Below are 24412 nucleotides of genomic sequence, written 5' to 3'. Positions count from 1 at the left end.
CCAGCAGGCCCAGCAGATTCAGAGTCAGATGCTGCTGCTACTGAGAGCTGATGTGTAGGCAGCACAGTGGGAAGTTGCTGCTGCCTCTGTATCAGTTTTGTAGATGGGGACACTGAGGTTCAGCGAGAGGAAGTGACTTGCCATGAATTGTTAAGCACACAAAGCCAGGCCTGAACCCAAGTCCAGCTGACACAGCGTGGGTTTTGGCATAATCCTCAGGCTGCTCTCCTGTGCTGGGGTGGCTTCTGCCGAGCACACTCACTCAGAGCTGGATTCTGAGCTCCCGACTAGGGAGAGGACATCCTGGTCCTGCCACCTCCCCTCTCTGATTGGGCTAGCTACTTAAGTAAAACGTCTCATTTCTGTCTGTTAAACAAAGAATATATGGAGCTGGAATGAGGTGTCCCCCTGTACAGATGAGGGCAGTGCTGGCAGAGCATGCCTGAACCAGGCCTCTCCTGTCCTCAGCTCCTGCCTGGCTCAACCTCTCCAGGGAGCGGAGGCAAACTCACAGGCTCAGGCAGGATTGAGCTGATGCCTTAGCCTCCTGGCAGCTCCTTGCTGTCCCTCTCAGTCTTGCCTTACTTCAGTTTACAGTCCTGGAGGGGAAGGAGAGGGATGGCTGATACCTGTTTGCTATGGGCCCAGCCACAGGCCCTCTGCTACCTGTGGGATCCAGGTTTGTGCCCACCACTAGCCCCTGGAGCTAAGCCAGAGAGGACAAAGAGAAGCTGTCCCTGTGCTGCGGACATGCAGCCACTGGCAGGCCAGGTAGCCTCTGGGCCCATCTCTCCCGGTGCCAGGGGACTTGTTTTGGGGTGGTGACAGACTGGGGCTTTGCGGGACTGTTTGTCTTTTGCTTGCTCTTTGGTCTTGACGGGCATGTGGTTGATCTCCTGACATGAACTAAGGCCTTAAGCACACCCACGCTCCCCCTCCTCTTGAGTGATGGCCCACTTGATTAACCTCCTTCTGTTCTGTGCTGTCATTCTTCTTGGAAGCTGACCCCTTTTACTAAGCCATTTTGGGCCTTTCTAAAAGGAAGGCTTGTTTGAAAAACAATAGCCAGAAAAAAAATGCTTTTTACTGATGCCCCACGAGGGGACTTGGCCCTCACTAACCCTGCTATGAGGCTTCTCTCTCCACAATCTTAGGAGATGAATCAGGCCAGCCTCTCTGGGGCATCACATGTAACCTTCAAGAGCAAACTAGGAGAGTATCTATACTCCCCCATTTTCAGTGAAGTACCTGGAGAGGTTATCTTCCCAAGAGCCCAGAGCCTTGTAAGTTGCGGAATTGAGGTTAGAATATTCAATGTCAGGTAGGGATGGTGGTGAGTGCCTCTAGTCTAAGCTACTCAAGAGTTGCTACTCAAGAGTTGGGAGTTGGGAGTTGGGAGTTGCTTGTGCCCATGGGTTTGAGACTAGTTTATGCAACATAGAGAAGGCTCATCTCAAAACCACTCTGTCACATGGTAGACAGGGTGGTTTTGTGTGTGCAGGAAATGGGTAGGTTTCTGTGGAGGTACTCTAGGGCTCAGGTAGGTTAGAGGGGAGAAGGCTGTTATATACACACTGTTAAACCTTTTCTTATTATTATCTCTTAGTTATACAAAGGGGTTTCAAATCCGTTTGTAAGTACAGTGCATCCTTTTGTTGTGTGCGCCAATACTTGAACGTGGGCCTAGGTATTGTCCCTTAGCTTTTTTGTTCAAGATTGACACTCTGTTACTTGAACCACAGCTCCATTTCTCACTTTTTCCCCCTGGCTTATTGGAGATAAGATTCTCAAACTTCTCAGCTCAGGCTGGCTTCAAACCAGGATCCTCAGATTTCTGCCTCCTGAGTAGTTAGGATTATAGGTATGAGTTAGTAGCACCTTTCTTTAAGTACAATGATAAACTTTTTTTTTTTTTTTGCCAGTCCTGGGGCTTGAGATAGTGCTCAGGGCCTGAGCACTATCCTTAGCTTCTTTTTGCTCCAGGCTAGCACTCTACCCCTTGAGCCACAGCACCACTTCCCGCTTTTTCTGTGTATGTGGTGCTGAGGAATCGAACCTGGGACTTCATGCATGCTAGGCAAGTACACTACCGCTAAGCTACATTCCCAGTCCCTTGATAAACTTTTTCAGAACCGGTTTTTCTGCCTCATTGTGTCTTGCTCCCCTGGCTCATGTACATTTTTTTAAAGCAGAAGTGACTGAAGCTTTCCCAGAGCTGTGCACTGCCCAGGGCTCTACAGCAAGGGAGCCATCAAAATGGGCCTAGAACTCCCCTTTCTCTCAGCTACCCTTTCACTCCTGAGGTTCCTGCCAGCACACATCTTCTGCAGCTCTCTTCCTCCTTTCTGCCTAGCTTTGTCCTTTCTACACCCACCAGGGGTGGGCCAAGTAGAGCAGGTCCCCTTTGCCCAGTAACCAAGCCTACCATCCTCCCTCCTCCCTGGCTGCATTGCATTGTGTGTGTGACTCACCTCCTCTTCTGTTTAAAGCTGCCTACTTCATTCATCATAGACAGCAGTTTATATTTCCAGGTGAGTCTTCTGCATGATTCCACTGACTGCCCACCTGGGTGCTTGTGTCCACCACGGATGGGAGCAGGGCAGGGGTCTCCCTGGAGGTGGGGCCCAAGGTGGGCAGTGTCTTGCTGGGAGGGACCACAGAAAACTGGCCTTGTGTGTAGAGACTTAGGCCACTTGCTCTAGGTCACACTGCCAGGAAGTGGCAGAAACAGAAGTAGAGCCTGCTTTGCAGAATGAGGGAAGAGGGCTCTGTGCTGACACCTCATGAGCAGTGAGTGTCCTCCCTACATGAGGACAGTTGGAAGTCTGACAGCAGGCTTTGCCTTTATGAGCCTTACAGCACAGTGCCACCTGCTGGCCATCACTGTCACTGTCTCTATTGCGGAAAGTTTTGAAAACTTCCAGTAGACAATTTCAGATTTCCTTCCACAAAAAATCTTTTTTCCCTCCTTTGTGTTTGGCCAAGTTAGGTACCAACATTTGATTCTGACTATATTCTTTCCCCCAGGAAGTTTGTAAGATTAGTGCTTTTTTCCTCTGGCAGAAAGTAATGCATATGATTGTTATGACCATAGCTAATTGTTTTTTCCCCCTTCTGGCTTGTACTGTCTTGAAGTTACAGTATTTGGTTTTTCCTGGCTTTTCTGTTTCCCAGTTCTGGAATTGACTTTCTAACTCAGCTCCATCAGGAAATTAAGGGAACATTTACAGATGTGTATAGGACGCAGTAGCCAGGGACCTAGGATTTGGCCCACACAAACCCTGGGAGCTGCCTCTGTGGTTCATGTCTGCTTTCACTGTGACTCCCAAGAGTACTGGGTACTATCTCTAGCACTTGTACAGGGGAAAACATGGCTCTCTCTGAAGATAGAGTGGGGGAGAGGTTATTAAACACACATGGACAGAGTTTGGAGAAGAATGCAGAATATGCTCTGAACATCTAAGGACAGGTATGAAGCTTCCCAGATGTTTTACTCTCCCTCCCTCCTGGGTACCGTGTCTCCCTGACTCCTGCTCCTATGTGCCTTCTGTAGAAACTGAGCAATGGCAGTAGGTGGAAATGCCAGGCCACCCTGCAGTCTGTGAGATCATCTGTGGTGATTGGGGAGGCTTTAGCTGAGGATTCTAAGGCCTGGGGTCCCCTGAAACCACACAAAATGTCAGGCATATGTGTGCCTTACTCCGATAAGAAGGCCCACAGCTTGTATCAGCTTCTCCGCAGAGCTCTGCCAGGTCCCAAGGTGTGTGTGTGTGTGTGTGTGTGTGTGTGTGTGTGTGTGTGTGTGTGTGTGTGTGTGTGTGTGTTAACTTCTCATTTTATTGACCATCAGACAGAGCCAAGTGGAGGGCAATCTGATGGCAGCCTGAGGTAGGGAGACAGAAGAAAGGATGCTGATAGCCTGACCTGCTGCCACTTCTAGTCTCTCCTACTGAAGCAGAGGAGGGAGGAGCCTGTGACAGTCCTGGCCAGCCCTGAGCCACCCGTCTCCTAGTAGCACTTGGGCTCCTAACAGGGCCTCCAATTGACCATCCTGTTCCTGTGACCCTGGGGCTTTGGCTTGGGTCCTCCACAGCCACCCATTGTGGGACCTTCTAATATGCGGACTAGGAATTTTATCTTTTTCCCAGAACTATACCACCATGCCCTCCAATCCCAGAAGCTGAAGGGTGGATTCTCTGCATGCAAATGCCCAGCAGCTGCACTAGGTGTCGCTAGAAAGCATAGGAATTGTATCTTCAGGGAAGGCCTGTCCCTGCATAGGTGGCTGTGGCCCAGCTTGCTTTTGCCATTTGCTCGAAGGGGGCCATTTGACCACAGAGCAGTGGCAGTCACTGAAGGGTGGAAGTTCAGCCCTGGATCAGGACATGTATATGTGCACTCAAGACCGAGGAGGCCGAATCATGTCAGGCTGAGGGACAAGTACAAGCTGCTCCAGGTGGCAGTGGCCCGGAGAGCAATGGCAGCTGCTTGGGGGAGAGGAGACTTCCTTGGTGTACTGGGCTCCCGGCTGGCATTTTTGGGTGCAGAAAAGCAACCTTATACTTTGTTTTTGTCGTTTCTTTCCTCCAGACATTTCAGCCTTTCCACAAGCAGCCCCTCTCTCCAGCACAGCTGACACTACCCGGTATGTACCCCAGTGCTAACTTGGAATTCCCCTCCCTTCAGTGTCACCCTAATCCCCTTCACACCTCCCAACCCCACCCCTAAATCTCTGGCCTTTGGGGTTTGAGTGTCACCCTGTACCTGGCATAGCTCATGCCTTTCATCCTATTTATTGGTGAGGCCAGTCCGGGGGGGGGGGGGGGCGGTGTGTGTGTGTGTGTGTGTGTGTGTGTGTGTTCATTAACTCATCCAGAGTATTTATTACCCTCCTAATAGTGCAGTGAAGCAGGCTTGTTATCCAGTAAGGTGGACACAGGCAGAGTTGTGTTTTTTTTTTTTTTAAAGTCCCCTGCTAGCACTGGTGGCTCATACCTGTAATCCTAGCTATACAAGAGGCAAGAGGCTGAGAGCTGAGAATGATAGTTCAATACCAGCCTGGGCAGGGAAGTGAGACTCTTATCTCCAGTTAACCAGCAAGAAGCTGAAAGTAGAGCAGTGGCTCAAGTGGTAGAAAGCTAGCCTTGAGCAAAAAATTTAAAGGCCCTGAGTTCAAGCAAACCCCAGTACCAACACACACACACACATGCACACACACACTAATAATAATAATAATAAATAAAACTTAAAAGAGCCCTGTTAAAATGGCCAGAAGTGGTGCTGTGGCTCAAGTGGCAGAGTGCTAGCCTTGAGCAAAAAGAAGCCAGGGACAGTGCTCAGGCCGAGTCCAAGGCCCAGGACTGGCAAAAAACAAAAAACAAAAAACAAAAAAAAAAAGAGCCCTGTTTTGGGAGCATGTTCTCTTAACTCAGGCTGGGCTGAGCTTTCATGCCGCCGGTCTCACAAGACAACAGAATGTGTCATCCTTAATGGGCTTCTGGCTCAGAGAGGTTAAAAACTACAAGGTCACCCAGGGAAGAAGTAACAAAGCCAATCTCAAGGGCAAGGCTGTCGGACCCCAAGACCCATGTGCTGTGAACCCTGTAAGTGCAGTGTCGGATTTAAATGGGGCCCTGGTAATTACTCCCTCCCCCCCTCACCTCCCACACCACTTGTAGTCAGCCTGGAGGGACAGTTGAGGCTGGACAAGGGGCAGGCCTGGTCCTCAGCCTCCTGCCTGTGACTACAGCATCCACACTTGCCTTGCCCACAGCCAGGCGTGTCATGGTAAAGATCTAGTGATGGCCTTATGTCTCAAACCTCATCGGGGGAGGCCCCTGCCCAGCCCAGGGTCCTCTTAACAAAGCCTGTTTTACTCCTAGGCTTGAGGAGCCACCCAAAGCAGATGGATTGGAGGTACGTGAAGTGGAGGTGAGTGTGGGTGGTATGTGCACCCATGGGCAGCCTCCTGTCCCCCTGGGTGGGCAGAGGGGCACAGCAGGGAGGAACGGAGACTAACTGAAGTATAAGCTCTTACTTCTCCCGGCCTGGGGTCCAGGGTCTTAGCCTAGGGACTGGTTCAGTCAGCCTGTGGTAGAGTCAGATGTGTCTCTGTGTTGTCAGAGCTGGCCAGGTGATTCTGATTGGAACCAAGGTCAACAGCCACTGTCTTGATCCTTAAAGCTGAGAACTGAGTCCAGGTCCCTGCAGTGCAGCAGGGATTGGAGAACATGGCTCTTGCCAAGGGAAGAGGCAGAAACTGTGTTTAAATAGAAGAATACCACAGGATAGACAGTTAAATCCTCCCACATCCAGGGTGTTGATGCTCTTTCCGAAGCAACTAGCTTTTGCTCTTCAGTCCATCTTAGGTCTGGCAGTGTTAGTAAGAGGCAGTATTAGTAAGTCACAGGGCCTCAGTGTCCCACATTTTATGAACGAAGATACTGAGGTCCAGGGATGCTGGGTGAGCAGCCTGCTGTCCACAGAAAGCCAGTGCAGAGCTGCAGGTAGCCTGTAGCAGCCCCTCTCCTCCCTCCTCTGTCGAGCCATCCACCCTATTCTCCTTTCAGGCTGAGGAGCCAGAAGCTGGCAAGTCAGAAGCAGAAGATGATGAGGATGAATTAGATGACCTTCCTAGCTCCCGACGACCCTGGCGGGGTCCCATCTCTCGCAAGGCCAGTCAGACCAGCGTGTATCTGCAGGAGTGGGACATCCCTTTTGAGCAGGTGGAGCTGGGCGAGCCCATCGGGCAGGGTCGCTGGGGCCGAGTGCACCGGGGCCGCTGGCATGGTGAGGTGGCCATTCGCCTGTTGGAGATGGATGGCCACAACCAGGATCACCTGAAGCTGTTCAAGAAGGAGGTGATGAACTACCGGCAGACGCGGCATGAGAACGTGGTGCTCTTCATGGGTGCCTGCATGAACCCACCCCAGCTGGCCATCATCACCAGGTAAGCTGCGCTGGCTGGACATGACGGGGGTGGGGGGGTGGGGAGAGTGGAGCAGCTTGCCTTTTCCTCCCTTGTGGTTCTGTGGCCACTTTGGAAGGAATTAAAGGATTTTCAAGAAAGATACAAAGAAGGAAACCAAAAAAATGGAATATAGTTTCCCCCACTCACAATGTCACTGACATTGAAAAACAGATAAAGGCAGGAATAGTATTGCATACCTGTAATCACAGCTATTTAGTGGCTGAGGCAAGAGAGTCACAACCAATAGCCTCACTTGCCTGGTTCTCATTCTCTGAGACACCAAGACTCTAGAGACTTTTCCTAAAAAAGTCTGCCTTCCTGAGTGACATTGTCCAAAAAGAAATGTACTCCTTACCTGACTTCTGTAACTAGCCCCTCTGTGCATCACCTTTATAATAAGTTGAAAAAAAAAAAAAAAAAGAAAAAGCCGGGCCCTGGTGTCTCATGCCTGTAATCCTAGCTACTCATGAGGCTGAGATCTGGGGATTGTGGTTCAAAGCCAGCCCAGGCAGGAAAGTCTGTGAAACTCATCTCCAATTAACCACCAGAAAATCAGAAGTGGTACTGTGTCTCAAAGTGGTAGAGTGCTAGCCTTGAGCAAAATAGCTCAGGGACAGTGCCCAAGCCCCAGGTTCAAGCCCCATGACCAAAACGTTAAAAAGGTCTTCTTTCCCTAAGCTACTGACAGTTTCTTCTGGATGAGGGGGTGAACTGCACACTGTCTGGGTCTTTCCTTATTCTGGGCTTTAGGATGTGATGCTAGTGGACACCCCAGAGCACAAGCTCCTTTTCTAATGATCACTTTTATACTGACAGCCATCCTGCTGCCTTTCCCTTCTCAGTGAGAACAAGCAGGTCCTGAGCGCGCGCGTGTGTGTGTGTGTGTGTGTGTGTGTGTGTGTCCTTTGGACCAAGAGCGTGTGTGTGTGTGTGTGTGTGTGTGTGTGTGTGTGTGTGTGTGTCCGTCCTTTGGACCAAGCCCCAGCTAGAATGAGTGTTGAGCTTGGTTAAAGAACACATATTCTAGCCAAGTTGGTGGTACATGCCTATAATCTCAGCTACTTGAGATGTGGAGATCCAGAAGGATGTGGGTTGGAAGCCATCCTGAGCAAAAATTAGTGAGACCTCATCTCAGTCAACAAGCCAGTCATAGTTGTTTAGCTAGCTCCCAGCTATGGGGAAGGTATAGATAGGAGGATTGTGGTCTAGGCCCGCACCCCTTCCCTCAGAAAAATTCTTTAGACCCTATCTGAAAAACAACTAACACAAGAACTGGAATTGTAGCTCAAATGGTAGAGTGCTTGCCTAGCTTATGCAGGGACTTGGGTTTAAACTTCCAAATACATATACACACAAAAAACAGGCAAGGACAGTCATGTACCAGTGGCTCACATCTGTCATCCTGCTTACTCAGGAGGCTGAGATTTGAGGATCATCGTTCAAAGCCAACTCAGACAAGAAAGTCCGTGAGACTCTTATCTCCAACTAACCACCCCAAAAAACAAAAATGGAACTGTGGCTCAAAGTAGTAGAGCACTAGCCTTGAGCACAAATGCTCAAGGACAGTGTTTAGACCCTAAGTTCAAGCCCCCGGACTAATACCAGAAAACAAAAATTTTAAAAAGGCAGGAACAGCTTCCTTATTGGCTACACAGGAGTGGGGTCAGGTTGCACCTGCCCAGACCTCTTGACTGTACCCCACCACTCTTCACAGCTTCTGCAAAGGGCGGACATTACACTCCTTTGTAAGGGACCCCAAGACATCTCTGGACATAAACAAGACAAGGCAGATCGCTCAGGAGATCATCAAGGTAAGAGCATGTCCTGCAGGAGGGCAGTTTCCTTCTTGCTCACATGGAGTTCTTGCTCCTGCCATGTCCTCCCCTGTCATCTTGGCTTTGTGGCTGTTCTCTCTCCTAACTCAGCTCCTCAGGGTGGGACCCCGTCCCGTGGGACCCCGTCCCCTTCCCTCTCTCCACTCAGACCCAGAGCTGTCCACCGGGTCAGCATTGATAAAACTGAATTCCTTGAAGAGGAGCTCCGCAGGCTTTAAAGACAGTATGTTGCCTGGTCACGGCAACCTTGGGCAGGTTGTTGTAGCCTCTCTGGAAATGGAGATAGTGTTAGAACCTCCCTGGCTGGCTCAGTGCTGAGACAAAATGCAGTTACCCTGGGAGCACTTGGCACCCACCAGCCTGTGAGGGATTGTTAGGAGCCATAATGGGAGAGGGGAAGCTGTTTACACAAAAGACCATGCTGCCTTCAAGCCAAAGCCAAGTTACATGAAGGCAGGTCCTTGGGTGCAGCAACTCAGGCAGTTTCCTGTCATCACTTCAGACAGCAATTAAAGAAGAGCAAAACAAAAGCTCATGTGTTGATTTAAAACAACAAACAGACCCAAGTAAAAACTAGGACCTGCATTAGCCTTGAGCAAAAAAGTTCAGGGACAGCGCCCAGGTCCTATATTCAAGCCCTGGAACCAACACATGTACACACACACACACACACACACACACACACACACACACACACGCATTCCTCTTCTTTCTTTTCTTCTTTTTACTTGCCTGTATTAAAAAGCCATCTCCAACCAACTCCCTCACATTTTTTCCACTATTGTCCCTTTCTTCCTTTTTCTCTTCCCTACTAACCTTTCTTCATCCTTAGTCTTTCTTCCTTCCCTTTCCTCTACTGTCTGTTTGATATATGTGTTGTCTTTAGGAAGGAAATGGGCCAGGCACTGTTGGCTCCTGCCTGTAATCCTAACTACCTAGAGGACTGCCACTGAAGGGATCACACTGTGAGGCCAGTGTCTATGTGGTTTGTGCCTGTCATCCCAGCTGGGGGATGGGCGTGCAGTGACAGGGCCACAGTGGCATACCTGTCATCCTAGTACCTAGGAAGCCTAACAAAGGTGATCATGCCCTGGCATTGAGCGAGACCCTATCTCAAAAATAACCAACACAGGGTTATGGGAGGGCTCTGGCCTGGGATATGGGCTCGTGTCGTGTTCTGTGGCTGGCGCCGGTGCCACCCTGGAGCCCAGACTAAGATGGTGGAGGGGGTAGGACTTTTTCTTAAGCCAAGGTAGACTGAGGCAGGAGGTGAGAAGAAGGCGGTGAGGCGGCTCTGGATGTGGAGGTGCCTGGGCCCAGGGTCAGGCTAGGGTTGGGCCGCCGAGGCGCCGTGGTGGCCGAAGAGCACAAACTGCTTCGCCCGGGCGCAGGAGGACGAATAGCGGCAGCAGAACTAGGCACTGCTCACCTACGTGGCCGTGGCTGCTGTGGGCATGCTGGAGGCCTCCTACGCCGCCGCGCCGCTCTTTTGGCTCTACTGCCAGACCACAGGACTTGGTGGATCAGCAGTAGCAGGGCATGCATCAGACCAGATTGAAAACATGGTGCCTGTTAAGGACCAGATCATTAAGGTGACCTTCAATGCAGATGTGCATGTCAGTCTCCAATGGAACTTCACACCTCAGTAAACAGAAATATATGTGGTACCAGGAGAGACTGCACTAGCATTTTATAGAGCTAAGAATCCTACTGACAAACCAATAATTGGAATTTCTACATACAATGTTCTACCGTTTGAAGCTGGGCAGTATTTCAATAAAATCCAGTGCTTCTGTTTTGAAGAACAAAGGCTTAATCCCCAAGAGGAAGTAGACATGCCAGTGTTTTTTTACATTGATCCAGAATTTGCTGAAGACCCAAGAATGGTGAATGTAGATATCATCACCTTTTCTTATACTTTTTTTGAAGCAAAGGAAGGGCAAAAATTGCCACTTCCAGGCTATAATTGAAGTAGCAACCAAGACCTGCTTCAAATTTGTGATTTTTGAAAAATCACGTATCCTGCCTTCTCTGAAGAGAAATATTCTACAATCATGTAAATTGAAGCTTCTATTTTTAAATGGTTCTGATTTTCTTTTTCCCTAACCCATCCCACTTAAAACCAACAAGTTCAGCTTGTACCATAAGAAACCTACATGCTATAAAGAATATATGACTTTAATAATACTGACAGTATTAAAAGGGACTGCTTTATACCACATATATATGTATGTATGTATGAGTTTGATAGTCCAGCTTAATTTTATAGTTGCCTTTTCTATTAGTAACCCTTCATACTTCTAGCAGTGAATCTGAAAAACTTTTATTAAAGAATTTATGCTCCAGATTGGTTAAGCTAGAGGCCAGAACTTCTGGCTGCATTTATTGCTATCTCCAAAATATTTTGCTGCTCATTTCCTTCACTGTGAACACTCACTATTTTAAATACTCCAAGTGAAGAGAGAGGAATCACTGAGGACTCATAGGTTTTGTTTTTTTTTTTTAAATTATTTGGAAATTATGGTGGTATTATTGATAAAATGCAGGAATTACATATGAGGTTGTGTTAGCATTTACCTTCCTATTTCCAACTCTTAATACTAAAACACAAGGGTGGGATTGTGAACATGTGTCGATGTAAAAGTGCTTTTGAAAATGAAACTGTGAAACAAAGATTATTAAATTATTTTAATAGTAAAAAAAATAACCAACACAAATCAGGGCTAGAGGCATGGCTCAGCAAGCCCAGGGACAGTTCGAACACCAGTACTGCCCACCCCCACCCACCCCCCCAAAAAAGGGAAAAGATAATCACAATGATATTTGTGTACAAACTAATATGTCCTCATCATGGTTCCCTGTGGCTAAGCTGATGACTTAAACCAATGAGGATCAGTCTGGGATACCCCCTCCTGCCTTTCCTGTGGTCTGTCACTTTTCAGGATGGCCAGTGGGAGCTACCAATGGATCCATTTTCCCAGCAAACTTGCAAAGTCCCCCCTCCCCATGTCTGCCCACTGAGTTGTGATGAGTGACCCATCTGGTCGAAAGATAACAGGGCCCAGGAGGAACATGACTGGGGGATTTCTGCCAGGCTGGAAGCCACCTCTCTGCTGGCTTATCTCACTGACAACCCCAGCCAGTATAGCTAATCTTTACACACTCCTGGATCTCCCTGCTCCCCTGGGCACCTGGCCACACTTCCTGCCTTATTTAAGGTGACTGTGCCTACATAGTGGCATGGAAAGAGCTATAAGGTATACAAGAACTGCTGTGTGGCTTGGACCAGTGATTTCCCCCTCCCGAGCCTCCTTGCCTCCATCTGTGAAGGAGGATGTGTGTTTTATAAGATGGTGAGGATGCAGTGAGCCTGGTGCCTGGCTAGGAGAGAAACTCAAGTGATCACCACTCATGTTTACCCTGCCCTGATTCAAGACTCCCATCTTCCAGGGCATGGGCTACCTTCACGCCAAGGGCATCGTGCACAAAGACCTGAAGTCCAAGAACGTCTTCTACGACAATGGCAAGGTGGTCATCACAGACTTCGGGCTGTTTGGGATCTCGGGTGTGTTCCGAGAGGAGCGGTAAGTTGGTCTTAAATTGTGGATGGGACAGGAGGAGTGGGGTTGCTGGGTGGGCCCAGGCTCAAGGCTCTGTCACTGTGCCACTGAGGAGTCTGCATCCCATCTAGCCTAGCTGCTCCATCCATTTAGGTGGGGGCCTAGGGTCATGTCTCCACAGTGAGAAAGAATGCAAAGTTTAATTCCATGTGATATTGAAGTCACTTAGGAGGTGAGGAAGCCCTGGAAGGGCGACAGCCAGGCCAGGAAGCCACCAGACCATTTGACTTCCTGAACAGACTGGTCACTTGTTCAGAATAAGAGCTCAGCTCCCTGTGTAGCTCACTGCATACCATCCTCAGGCTTCTTCCTAACTGAGCTCCTTGCTGTTCTCTGAGATGGTTCCCAGAAGTGGAAGTACCCATCAGATCAGCATGATGCACTTGGGCACTTGTTCTGCACTATATGGGGACAGTTTTTGCTGGCCAAGGGATGGATGTGTGCCTGGCAGGCCTCTGTCGCCTGCTGAAGACCTGTTCTGGTCCTGGCCTCTAGGCGAGAGAATCAACTGAAGCTGTCCCATGACTGGCTGTGCTACCTGGCCCCTGAAATTGTGCGAGAGATGACCCCCGGGAAAGATGAGGACCAGCTGCCATTTTCCAAAGCTGCTGACATCTATGCATTTGGGTGAGTGGCCTCCTCATACTCAGAGACCAAAATGTGGCCCAAAAAGGTCCCTGGTGACCATTGGGGCAGGGAACCCAACCTTTGGAATGGAAACACATTTGGTTCTGAGCTGTGGCTCTGCTACTTGTTGGCTGAGTGACCATGTCCTGACCCTCTGCCTCCGAGCTCTAACATGAGAAGAACAGTAGTGCCTCCTACAGGGTAGTTACACAGGCCTTAGACCTTAACTATCTTGGTCTCCATAGGACTGTTTGGTATGAGCTACAAGCAAGGGATTGGCCCTTTAAACACCAACCTGCAGAGGCCTTAATCTGGCAGATCGGGAGCGGAGAAGGAGTGAAGCGAGTCCTGGCCTCTGTCAGCCTGGGGAAGGAAGTCAGCGTGAGTAGCCACCTGCTCTGGGGATGGAAAGAGGTATTAGTGGGCTGGGGCCTGTGACCCAGCTGTCTGGGAAAGGACCCCCCCCACGCCCACCCCAAAAGTCTCTATTACTTGAAGGTATCAACTTACAGATCAAAAACATACTGCTGGGCTGGGAATGTGGCTTAGTGGTAGAGTGCTTGACTAGCATACATGAAACTCTGGGTTCGATTCCTCAGTACCACATAAACAGAAAAGGCCAGAAGTGGTGCTGTGGCTCAAGTGGTAGACCGCTAGCCATGAGCACAGAGAGGCTCAAGGACAGAGCCCAGGCCCTGAGTGTAAGCCCCAGGACCAGCAAAATTAATTTAAAAAAAGAAAAAAACATACTGCTGAGTGCCAGTGGCTCATGCACGTAATCCAAGTTACTCAGGAAGATGAGATGTGGATGATCATGATTCAAAGCCAGCCCAGGCAGGAAAGTGCATGAGCCTCCATCTCCAAAATAATCACCAGCAGGCCAGCTGGAGGCATAGTTCAGATAGTAGAGCACCAGCCAAGCAAGCCAAGTAAGTGCAGGGCTCTGAGTTCAAACCCCAGTACTGTCAAACAAACAAACAGTTACTGAAATTGAAGAAACCCAGGGAATAATGAAGAAGAAAATGAAAACTGTCCACTGTCACCTCATGGTTAACTCCTGTCTGAATTTTCTTGTAGTTTTTGTTTTAAGATAATAATTTAAATTGACTTCTAGAATAAAAAAGATGTCTTAGGTATTATTTACATAAAAGTTTATAGTTGTTTGTTTTCTCTCATGGATATTCCCATTCAATAGACTTTGGTCCTTCTCACTGAGCCTCCACATCTTTTACTTTCTTTCACATGTTCTGTCCGAGCTACCAAGTCTAACACCTGGGGAATTTTCTTGGTTTTATCTCCAAGCATGTCTTATATTTTGGTTTAGAAATTATATTTGTAATGTCAAGCTCTGTGTGTTTGTGTGTATGTGTGTATGTGTGTATGCGTGCGCACCATTACTAGGACTTGAACCCAGTTACTTGAGTTATGAGTGTGAGCCAGCAGCAAGTAGCTTAGTAATTTCTTTCCCTCCCTCCCTCCCTCCCTCCCTCCCTCCCTCCCTCCCTCCCTCCCTCCCTTCCTCCCTCCCTTCCCCAGTCCTGGGCTTGAATTCAGAGCCTATGCATGCTCCCTGAGCTTCTTTTTGCTCAAAGCTAGCTCTCTACCACTTGAGCCATAGCACCACTTCCAGCTTTTTCTGAGTAGTTTGTTAGAGGTAAGAGTCTCACAGACATTTCCGCTCAGGCTGGCATTGAATCATGATCCTCAGAGTTCAGCCTCCTGAGTAGCTAGCATTACGGGTGTGAGCCGTTAGTACCTGGCTGGTGATTATTTTTTAATTGTACCATGGTCTTATTTTTATGATAATGTAGCCATTTCACACACCCATGCTTTTCAAAGACTAGGCTTTGATCTGCTCACCTTTGGTCTCACTCTGGTTTGGCTATTACAACAGGCAAGCACACCGTCCAATTGTATTTAGCAACAAGAACCTTTGATACTCCTCTCAGTGGGCTGGTGCTCTCAGCTGGTCCTGTGTGCAAGCCTGACTCACACACAGCCAGTTCTCCTGAATGGCAGGGTCCCAGAGCATGTTAGGATAGGCAGCAAAACACCACTGTAAGAGGAGCTCCACTCTGGAGAGTGAGTGGGACATCTGTTCTGGTCTCAGCTGCTGCCTCTGTATCTAGCCCTCCCTTCAGCCTCCATTTCTGACAACACTGAGGCTCCTCCACTCTGTAGTAGCCTCAAGTCCACATCTTCTGAGCATCTAGCATTTCACCAGTAAACACTGTGCCTTCCCAAACCATCTGTCCTCTTTTCCGATCCTCTTTTCTGTTCACGTTGGTTGCTATTACTTGGGGAGGAAGGTCTAGGGAGAAGAGCAGACAGGCTCATGCAGTTCATCCACGGAAGCCTGGAAGTTCTTACTGTAGTTATTTCTCAGCATTTCCTGTCCTCAGGGGGGCCACCGGTCAGGGCCCTTGAGGACAGGGAAGGGACTCTTTGTGAGTGCCCCAGCACCCACTGATGGCAGCTCCATTTTCAGGAGATCCTGTCTGCCTGCTGGGCTTTTGACCTGCAGGAGAGACCCAGCTTCAGCCTGCTGATGGACATGCTGGAGAAGCTGCCCAAGCTAAACCGGCGGCTATCCCACCCGGGGCACTTTTGGAAGTCAGCTGAGTAAGTACCCCTCAGTGAACCAGACATGCCATCAAGGTCCTGGGGTCTTGTTAGTTCTTAGAGGACACCACCCTCTGTTACATCCATGCCAGACTTGGATCTGAAGGGCACAGAGGAATGCCGGGTTCCATCCAGTGTGTGGGGCTCCCCATGACAGGTGTGCACCTCCAGTTTGCTCTGTGAACATCTGTCTGTCACTGTTACCAGACTAGTACAGATTCTGGTCCCAGGCTGGGCTGAATCAAGAGGCCAAAGTCACCTAGATACTGAGACCCCTCACAGCAGGCTCTACTACTAAAGTACCACTAAAGATGGGACTGAGACAGAGTGCCATTGAGCGCACAAAGAGCTAGCCACCTGTACAAGACCATCTCACAACCTATGGTGCCTAGATGCCACAGCCCTTCCCCTCTTCTAATTATGACCCTTTGCACCAAACAACAGGGCTGTCTCCCCTCTCTATCTCATTCCTTTTCTCCTTTGTTTCTCTTACCACCTCTCCAAGAATACTCTGAACTCAAGGGAAGAAAAAAAAAGCCAGATGTCACTGGCTCATGCTCATAATATTAGCCACTCAAGAGGCTAAGATCTGGATGATTACAGTTTGAAACCAGCCCAGGCAGAAAAGTTCTTGAGAATCATCTCCAAAATGAGCCAGCAAAGTGCTGGTCTGGTGGCATAGTTCAAGTGGTAGACACTGGCAGAAAACAAACAAACTTATTTGAAATGGCCAGATCCTCTTTTAGCTTGCAAACATGTTGGCTTGCATACTTTGCCAAGTCCTTTCTCACCAGCAGGAGTCCCCCTGCAGTCAAATTACAAGGAGGAGAATTCACCAGAGAACACAGCCTGTTGTGGGAAATCAGAGAGACAGGCATGTGGGTTAGTGAAAGCTCTATCTTATGATGTAACATGAGGTTCAGGATCTGTTAGATTCTAGTACAGGTTGAGTACCCTTCACCTGTAATGCTGTACATACCTGCTACACACCTGAAGATACCCAGATGATGGCCACACTGGGCCCTCACTGGAAAGGACTTTACTGTTTAGCTGGGATCAAGATGAGCAGACAGGGGCTGGGGATATGGCCTAGTGGCAAGAGTGCCTGCCTCGGATACACGAGGCCCTAGGTTCGATTCCCCAGCACCACATATACAGAAAACGGCCAGAAGTGGCGCTGTGGCTCAAGTGGCAGAGTGCTAGCCTTGAGCGGGAAGAAGCCAGGGACAGTGCTCAGGCCCTGAGTCCAAGGCCCAGGACTGGCGCAAAAAAAAAAAAAAAGATGAGCAGACACACCAAGGCAAAGCTGCCACACATCAAGGCCCTGTCTCATCCTCTCTGTAGCCCAGTACTGAACACAGTGCCAAAAGAGAGTACTTGACCAATAAATATGTAAATGAATGAACCAGTGATTAAACCCCAGGCCCGGTAGAAGTTCTAACAGGGCTTTTCTGTCCACATGGGGGACTGGGGAAAGGTCTCTAGGAGCTGCTGGTCACCGGGGCTGGGTGAGCAGGAGACATCCCTGCAGGCGTGGAGTATAGGGTTCTCTGGAAATGTCAGGAATGGAAGTCCAGGCTGACTCTGGTCTGCTCCTGCAGACCCCAGAAGACTGTGCAGCCTGGGCCCTGGCTTCGTTTTCCACAGGAGAGAGGGCTGCCCCAGCTGGGTGCTGGCCTAAAAGGATGACTCTTATATTCCCCCAAAACCAGACAGCCACAGTGGCTGGGCCAAGATGGAAACTGAGTCATAAATGGGGCTGGGATAGACCTCAAGTCACCAGGGTAGGGATAGCACACCTGAATCAGCCTGGGACCAAACTTCCTGTTCATTTCACTTTTCTGCACACTTGGCTTCTAATTCTCATTTTCTCTTTTCTTTCCCACTGATCTTGTTGCTTTTTTTATTTTATTTTTTGGGGGGTGGTAACAATACTCTGTCCTGTCCTGTCATCTCTCCTCCACCTGCTTGTTGGGTACCTGCTGCCATCAATCACCTGCTGGGTTGATGGGCTGGACCGAACTCTTCCACTCCTGGCGAAATGGTCACGGGCACTTACAGTCGCTGGCGGAGCCGCTACTACGGGAAAGGACGTTACGGTCACCCTGACTTTAAGAACTCCTGTCCGGTTCTGGAGGAATAGTGTGTTTCTGTCGTTTCCCTCATGCCCTGCCTGTGTATGGCTGTCCCACTGCAAACCTGCTTCCTGCTATTTCTGCATCCCAGCTTCTCACAACCATGGTTTCCTTCCCCTAATCCGATGTGCACCAAACCTGAGGCCAAACTTGCCACCCCAGCCAGCGGGTAACAGAGACTACAGCATGGGGCAGGTCTCTGCACCACGAGTGGACACATGGCTAGTCCCAGCATAGGACAGAACTTGGATCATTGATCCAAGTCAGAGCTCAAAAGAAGAGAATTGAGGGAGCAGAAGCAATGAATTCTGAGAAGTCCATTTGGGGAGTCCAGGCTGAGGGGCCATGGGAGGCATGGAGGCTTCTAGAGAAATGGCCCCTGGCTGTGCCTTGTGGACACCTGAAAGGTTCCTTGTGTCCAGCTCCCTGCCAGGCTTCCCTTACTGACCCCCTAGGGGGTAGAGATGGAGGTGTCCCTGTCTTTGCTGAAAAGACGATTCCCTACCTGGTTGCTGTGACCAGGCCTCAAGGCCCCAACTCCCTGTGGGCTCCAGTTCTAATATGTTCTTCCCTCTTCTCTGTCCTCTCTAGGTTGTAGGCCTGGTTGCCTTGCATGCAGCGGGGGCTGTCTTCCTCCTAATCAACAACAGCTCTGCGACTTCTGCTAACACACAAAATGCCAAGCAGGCACTAACCCAGGGGATGCCAACTCTGCTGCTCCAATCTCTCTCCAGTCTTCTTATGCTCTGTTTGTCGCACGGCCCCTCCCTCTCCACATGTGCCTGCGTCACTGCCAGTGGAGGATCATATTAATTGGTACCCGCGAGGTGGAACAGCCTGCAGCCACCTTCCCAGATGGGTCTTTCCCTCTTATCCTTCTGACAGCTGCTCTTGCTTTGATGTGGTGGTCCAGTCACCCTACTAACCTCTTTGAGCCTCCACTGAGTGTTCTGGGAGGGAAAGGGGTGGCATCTAACTCTGGGATCTTACCCCACGGGGAGTGGAATGGTTCCAGATCTGCCCTGTCTGGAGCCCTGTTGCTGTCTCCTGAAGATCTAGAGCAGTAGACACAAAATGTCCTGTTGCTGTGAAAAACACCAGCTCAGCTGGGCACTGGTGGCTCACACCTGTAATTCTAGTTACTCAGCAGGCTGAGATCTGAGGATTATGGTTCAGAGCCAGCCCGGGCAGGAAATTCCATGAGACTTCTCTCCAATACATTACTCAGAAAAAGCCAGAAGTGGCCCTGTGGCTCAAATGGTAGAGCGCTATCCTTGAGCAAAAAGAAGCTCAAGGACAGTGCCTACACGCTGAGTTCAAGCCCCAAGACTGGCAAAATAACAATAATAATAATAATAATAATAATAAAAAGGAAAATGCCACCTCAAAAAGGGCTGTGTCCTTAAGAGCACACTCAGAAAGACTGTCCTCCAGCAGAGCAGCGCCTGGCTCCAGACAGCCACCAGGTTGCTCCCTTCACATCTGCCTGGGGTTCCACAAACCCCATAGAGCTCAGCCATCGGGCTCTGGGAATCTTCCCTTTAACCTTAGTCCCAGTGGAGCTCATGTTTTAGCGCCATACCCTTTCTAGAAGGAGCAGGTGAGGTCATCACTCCTGGTGCTGGGGCTCAGCTTTCTCTCCCAGTCTTCCATGGAGCAGAGGTGGTCTGGGCAGCCAGCGAAGCAGAGGTGATGTGCCACAACACTGCCCTCCCCGAGGAGGGGAGCATGGTGGAGGCCCGGGGTCAGGGTGACCAGCAGCTCTGTCAAAGCTGCAGGCTGGGTATCATACACCTGATGGAGTCAGAGCCTCTGCTGAGCTTCTGGAACTAGCCCATTCCTTAGCCTGTGCCACCCCAACCATGGTCAAGACTAGCGGGGCCATAACCCATGTTTCTGTTCCTCTCCACAGCATGAACAGCAGTAAAGGGGTTCCCCGCTTTGAAAGGTTCGGCCTGGGCACCCTGGAGTCCAGTAATGCAAAGATGTAGCCGCTGGGCCCCTTGTGCTGCCCACTCCTTTCTTTTCCTCACTGTGTTTCTAAAACACACAAGCTACCACCATGACAAAACATAAAAATACTAAAAGCCACTCTGTCAGCCCAGCACTGCATACCAGGACAGGAGACTCCATTCAGGCTGTTCCTTACCAAGATACATGGGGCCTGGAGACAGAGCCCTGCCTGCCATTAAAGATGGCCCCACACCAACCAGCCCTGTCTCGACCGACAGCCAATGTTTACATGAGCATTTCTGCTGAGCAAACTCATCGTTTTACAATAGGTAATAATAAACAATGTGTGCCTACGTGCACTGGCAGCAAGGGATGGCAGACCATCCCCATCTGAAGGACCTTGTCACAGAGAGGGCCTCAGGCTGGGCCCGAAGGAAGAAGAGCATTGTGACTGTGGCTGCTCCGGGCTGCAGAGCTGGGGACATGAAGTCTGACCTGGCCTGGGGAAGCCCCCTCTGTGGGACTCTCCCCACGCAGTTCCCTTCTTCTCTCCCAGAGGAGACCCTGGCTAGCAAGAGCTGGAACACAGAGGGCAGGAGTTCCTAGAAGGCTGGATTCACCTTCTGACCCCTGGATCACAGATCCAGGATGCCCTTGCTGGAAAAGTAAACCCAGAATTCAAGTGATGCCTGAAGGCTCCCAGCCAGGGTTTCTACCGCAAGGCAGAGACATTTGTGGAGTGCTCTCTCATGAAGCCCCAGTCACCAAAGCAGTGGGACTCAGGGCTTCCTCCCAGGGCCTGGCCCAAGCTGAGCACTAGCCATGTAGCTGCACACACACTGAGATGAGAACGGAGAAGATGGCACAAAGAAACAGAAGTAGGCAGCCAGCAGGTACCTGAGCTCCCGCCAAGCGTCTCAGTGACTTTAGAACCACATTGTTAGCCATGCTATAATGTTCTAGAACTACTCACCTCTTCTCACTCACCTTAACCCATCTCTGCTGCTTTATCTGAGCTCCGATACAGGCACCCTTTCATCCAGACCCTCCTAGCAAGCCACCACTCTGCACAGCCTCCGTAGCAGCCTGTGTCCATGCAAAGCAGCAGGAGGCTGGACTTGAGAGCCAGCTGAATGTTGGCCTCCGCACCCCCACTAGAAACTGCTGCCCGCAGGCTAGAGTTCCGAAGGGCAGAGGGCCTTAGGTGGAGATGAGGTTCAGTGGGCTCCACAGCACTAAAGGAGAAAAGTGATGGGGGGGAGGGGCGGAGATGTGATTGGAGTCAGGCCCACAGGTTTGGGGCTCAGATGGGGGGGGAGGGGAGCAGGGACCATGAGGCTCCAGCCTCTTTTAGTCCCTAGAAAAGCCCTGGTTTTCAGAGCCTTCCCCACCAGCTGGGGTCCAGATATTACTTAGTCCTCGGTTGAGAGAGCCTGTGGAGTTGCCTTTGCGTGCATGCTCATGTGCTTGCGCATACACACATACACACAGCCTTGGAGAGCGCAGCTTACACAGTGCTGCCTGTGCCCAGGGACGGTGGTATCTTCTCCCTGATCTTCACCCTGGTAGGTGTGGGAGGAAGAAGGAGGCACTGCAAGCCAGTGGCCTATTGTTGGGCCTCATCCTTTTGGCTCCTCGTCAGCCCTTGCTGTGACCTCCTACCCCCATACCAAACTTCGTGTGGCTGCCACATGCCTGAGCTTCCTCAAGGTCCCAGTGCAGCCAGCCGTTTTGTTGTGACCTTGGCCCCTAGGGCTAGATAGCAGCTGAGCAAGTCAAGGGAACTCAGTTCCTCCCTGATCCTAGGCTAGAGTGGGGTCACAGAGGGGCTACAGGAAGCGAGTCCAGATCTAGCTTTGCATGGCGGTGGTCACAGCCAGCTCCAGCTGAGCCTCTGCAGTGTATGTGGTCTTGTGCACGTGTTGGGATCCAGAGATAGGGGTGGTCACAGTTCCACACTCAGGAGCTGCCTTTCTTTCTAAGGGCCTAGTGTCTGCCAGAAACCTAGGAGCCACTTGGCCCCCAGTTTGGAACTGAGGTGCTAGGGACCCCTCCTCCCAGGCCTAGGCAACATCTCTAGCTGTCTCCACAACCTCTGCTCTGCCTGTTGTTTAAGGAAGTCCCCCACAATGCTCCCTTGTCCCTTTTTTATTTAAGCAACTGTGAATTGAGGTGCAGAAGGTGTGCTGGGCCTTCGGTGTGCTTTCCTTGCCCACCTCAGAAACACGCGAAGGACAACAGATACTGTGAATTCAGTCCCCGTGGCCCATGGTGAAGGGGATGGGGAAGGTGGGGGTGGGGGTTGTGGAATGGTGAAGCGGGTGGTCCCTCCAGGGTAGGAGTAGAGCCCAAGCTTTGGTCCTTCCAGCCTCCCCTCCAAGACTTCCACCAGAGCTGCAGCCCCCCAGGTTTCTCTGATTGCTGTCTTGAATCCTCACTGGGTTCTTCATGAACCGTGTGTAGCAGAGTGGAACTCTTCACATCTCCACTTCCCTCTCTGCTGCCCCGTGGTATTTTTTCTCGAGGTCCCATGGGGAGTGGTGAGCCCTTCAAGCCAGTGTTGCTCTGTGGTGATGAGGTGGGGTGGAGAGCCGTGGGGAGCCTGCACTGTGCTGTGTAGCATCAGCCAGGATGTCACCAGGTGCGTTGCGTTTCTAGCGTCTTCTGTGGCCACCAGGCACACATTTGCTTTTTGAATGTGATGTAAAATTTGTACAGTAAAAGTTTTTATATTTTCTACCCATTGTGTTTGTCTTCCAGAAATGCTTTAATTTAAATTAAAATGGTTAGTATTAACAAGTGTGCCATATTGTTTTTTTTTTATTATTGTTGTTTGTTCCTGGTTTTGTTCTATCACTGGTAAAGAAATATGCCATCTGTGCTCAGTAAGGCCATGAGGTACGAATTGGGATGACTTAGTTGGAAAGATAGGCAAAGAGGTAAAGTCTTTTACCCAAGATCACACAGCTATGGGCAGCCAGTCCAGGTCTAAGCTGGGACCAATCTCCCTCTCACAAATTGAGGCTCCCACTGGTGCAACATTCATTGGGCTCCTGGTGTGTTCAAAACAGAATACTGAGATTTACACCTGTAATCCCAGCACTGGAGGTGAGGCAGAAGATGAAGATTTCCAGACCACCTTGGGTTACAGAGTGAGTTTGTCGCAAACAGACACACATAAATGGGCCATTTTCCCAGTATTGATCATATAGGAGACAACAAATTTGTATCAACATACTTTAAAAGATAACATATAAAATATTCTGTCTGTAATGGATAAAGAAATCAATAACAAGATGAGAAATACACAAATTTGTGGAAGTTGAAGAATATAACCATTGCGTCAAAGAGGAAATCAAGCTAGAAAATACTTGGAGATAAAGGAAAAACAAGGGGGTCTGGGAGTATGGCCTAGTGGCAAGAGTGCTTGCCTCATATACATGAAGCTCTGGGTTCAATTCCTCAGCATCACATATATAGAAAAAGGTCAGAAGAGGCGCTGTGGCTCAAGAGGTAGAGTGCTAGCCTTGAGCAAAAAAGAAGCCAGGGACAGTGCTCAGGCCCTGAGTTGAACCTGGCAAAAAATAATAAAGCCTTTTAGCCATTACCAGTGAGTCACACCTGTAATCCTAGCTACTCAGAGGCTAAGATCTGAGGATTGTGGTTCAAAGCCAGCCCAGGCAGGAAAAGTCTGAGACACCTCCAATAAACCACTCAGAAAACCGGAAGTCGCTCTGTGGCCCAAGTGGTAAAATGCTGGCCTTGAGCTCAGGAACCGTGCCCAGGCCCAGATTTCAAGCCCTACGACCAATCAGAACAACAGCAAAGTACAAAATTCATGATATCCAACAAAGCAGTGCTAAGGGGAAATTTCATACCTATAAATATTTGCAATGAAAAACAAGATCTCAGTCTTGCTTTAAAAAGAAATGAATAAAATGCTAGCAGAAGAAAAGATAAGATTTTAAAAATAAAATGAAATGGAAAATTGGTAGGAAAAAATCTTTGGAAAAGTCATTGAGCCAGGTGCTAATGGCTCATGCCTATAATCGTAGCTACTCAGGAAGCTGAGAGCTGAAGGCCATGATTTGAAACTAGCCCAGGCAGGAAAGTCCCCGTGACACTCTTTATCTCCAATTAACCACTCAAAGACCAGAAGTGAAGCTGTGGCTCAAGTGGTAGAGTACTAACTAGCCTTGAGCACAAAGAGGCTCAAGGACAGCGGTTCATGACCAACCACAACAAAAATCACTGAAATTGTTTACCTAGCTGGACTAAAAAAAAGACTGAAATTACTAAAATCAGAAATGAGAGTAGAAACATTGTTACCAACTCTACAGAAATACAAACGTTCATAACTGTAGACAATCGTATGTCAACTGATGAGATAAATTGGGTAAATTCCTAGAATACAACTTAGCCAAACTAAGTCACAGAAGTGTACTATACACAGACATAGACTAGTAACTGTTATGCCAAGTCGTGAGAAGACCACAAAGAAGGCCACCAAGACTCAGACGTTCCGAAATGCAAAAGCAAGGCTTTATTCAGGCGAGCTGCAACTCAGGCCTCGTCCTACCCACCGATATAGCGGAGGTTAGGAGGAAGCCCCGAGATGCGATTGCACAGGGCTTATAAAGGCAAAAAACA

At 49.6% G+C, this 24412-nt stretch overlaps 1 protein-coding gene and 1 pseudogene across 4 annotated transcripts in view; both read left to right on the top strand.

Annotated features, from left to right (window-relative positions):
• Ksr1 (kinase suppressor of ras 1) overlaps positions 1 to 22058 on the top strand; it is a 141262-nt gene extending 119204 nt beyond the window's left edge. The window contains exons 11-21 of one of the 4 annotated variants that reach the window (XM_048366794.1): positions 2490 to 2531; positions 4591 to 4645; positions 5883 to 5931; positions 6570 to 6949; positions 8685 to 8781; positions 12256 to 12389; positions 12921 to 13052; positions 13298 to 13433; positions 15541 to 15674; positions 17736 to 17816; positions 19722 to 22058. In XM_048366794.1, coding sequence (XP_048222751.1) covers positions 2490 to 2531; positions 4591 to 4645; positions 5883 to 5931; positions 6570 to 6949; positions 8685 to 8781; positions 12256 to 12389; positions 12921 to 13052; positions 13298 to 13433; positions 15541 to 15674; positions 17736 to 17816; positions 19722 to 19800 — 1319 coding nt within the window. In that variant the 3' untranslated portion in view covers positions 19801 to 22058. The remainder of the gene's footprint in view (positions 1 to 2489; positions 2532 to 4590; positions 4646 to 5882; positions 5932 to 6569; positions 6950 to 8684; positions 8782 to 12255; positions 12390 to 12920; positions 13053 to 13297; positions 13434 to 15540; positions 15675 to 17735; positions 17817 to 19721) is intronic. The other 3 variants (XM_048366795.1, XM_048366798.1, XM_048366796.1) reach the window with 3 other exon arrangements.
• Positions 9942 to 10959, top strand: LOC125366230 (annotated as a pseudogene).
• Positions 22059 to 24412: the final 2354 nt, after the last annotated feature.

The sequence above is a fragment of the Perognathus longimembris genome, chromosome 17 (assembly GCF_023159225.1).
Source record: "Perognathus longimembris pacificus isolate PPM17 chromosome 17, ASM2315922v1, whole genome shotgun sequence".
Taxonomy (NCBI): Eukaryota; Metazoa; Chordata; class Mammalia; order Rodentia; family Heteromyidae; genus Perognathus; species Perognathus longimembris.
This window is presented reverse-complemented; position numbering and strand designations above follow the sequence as displayed.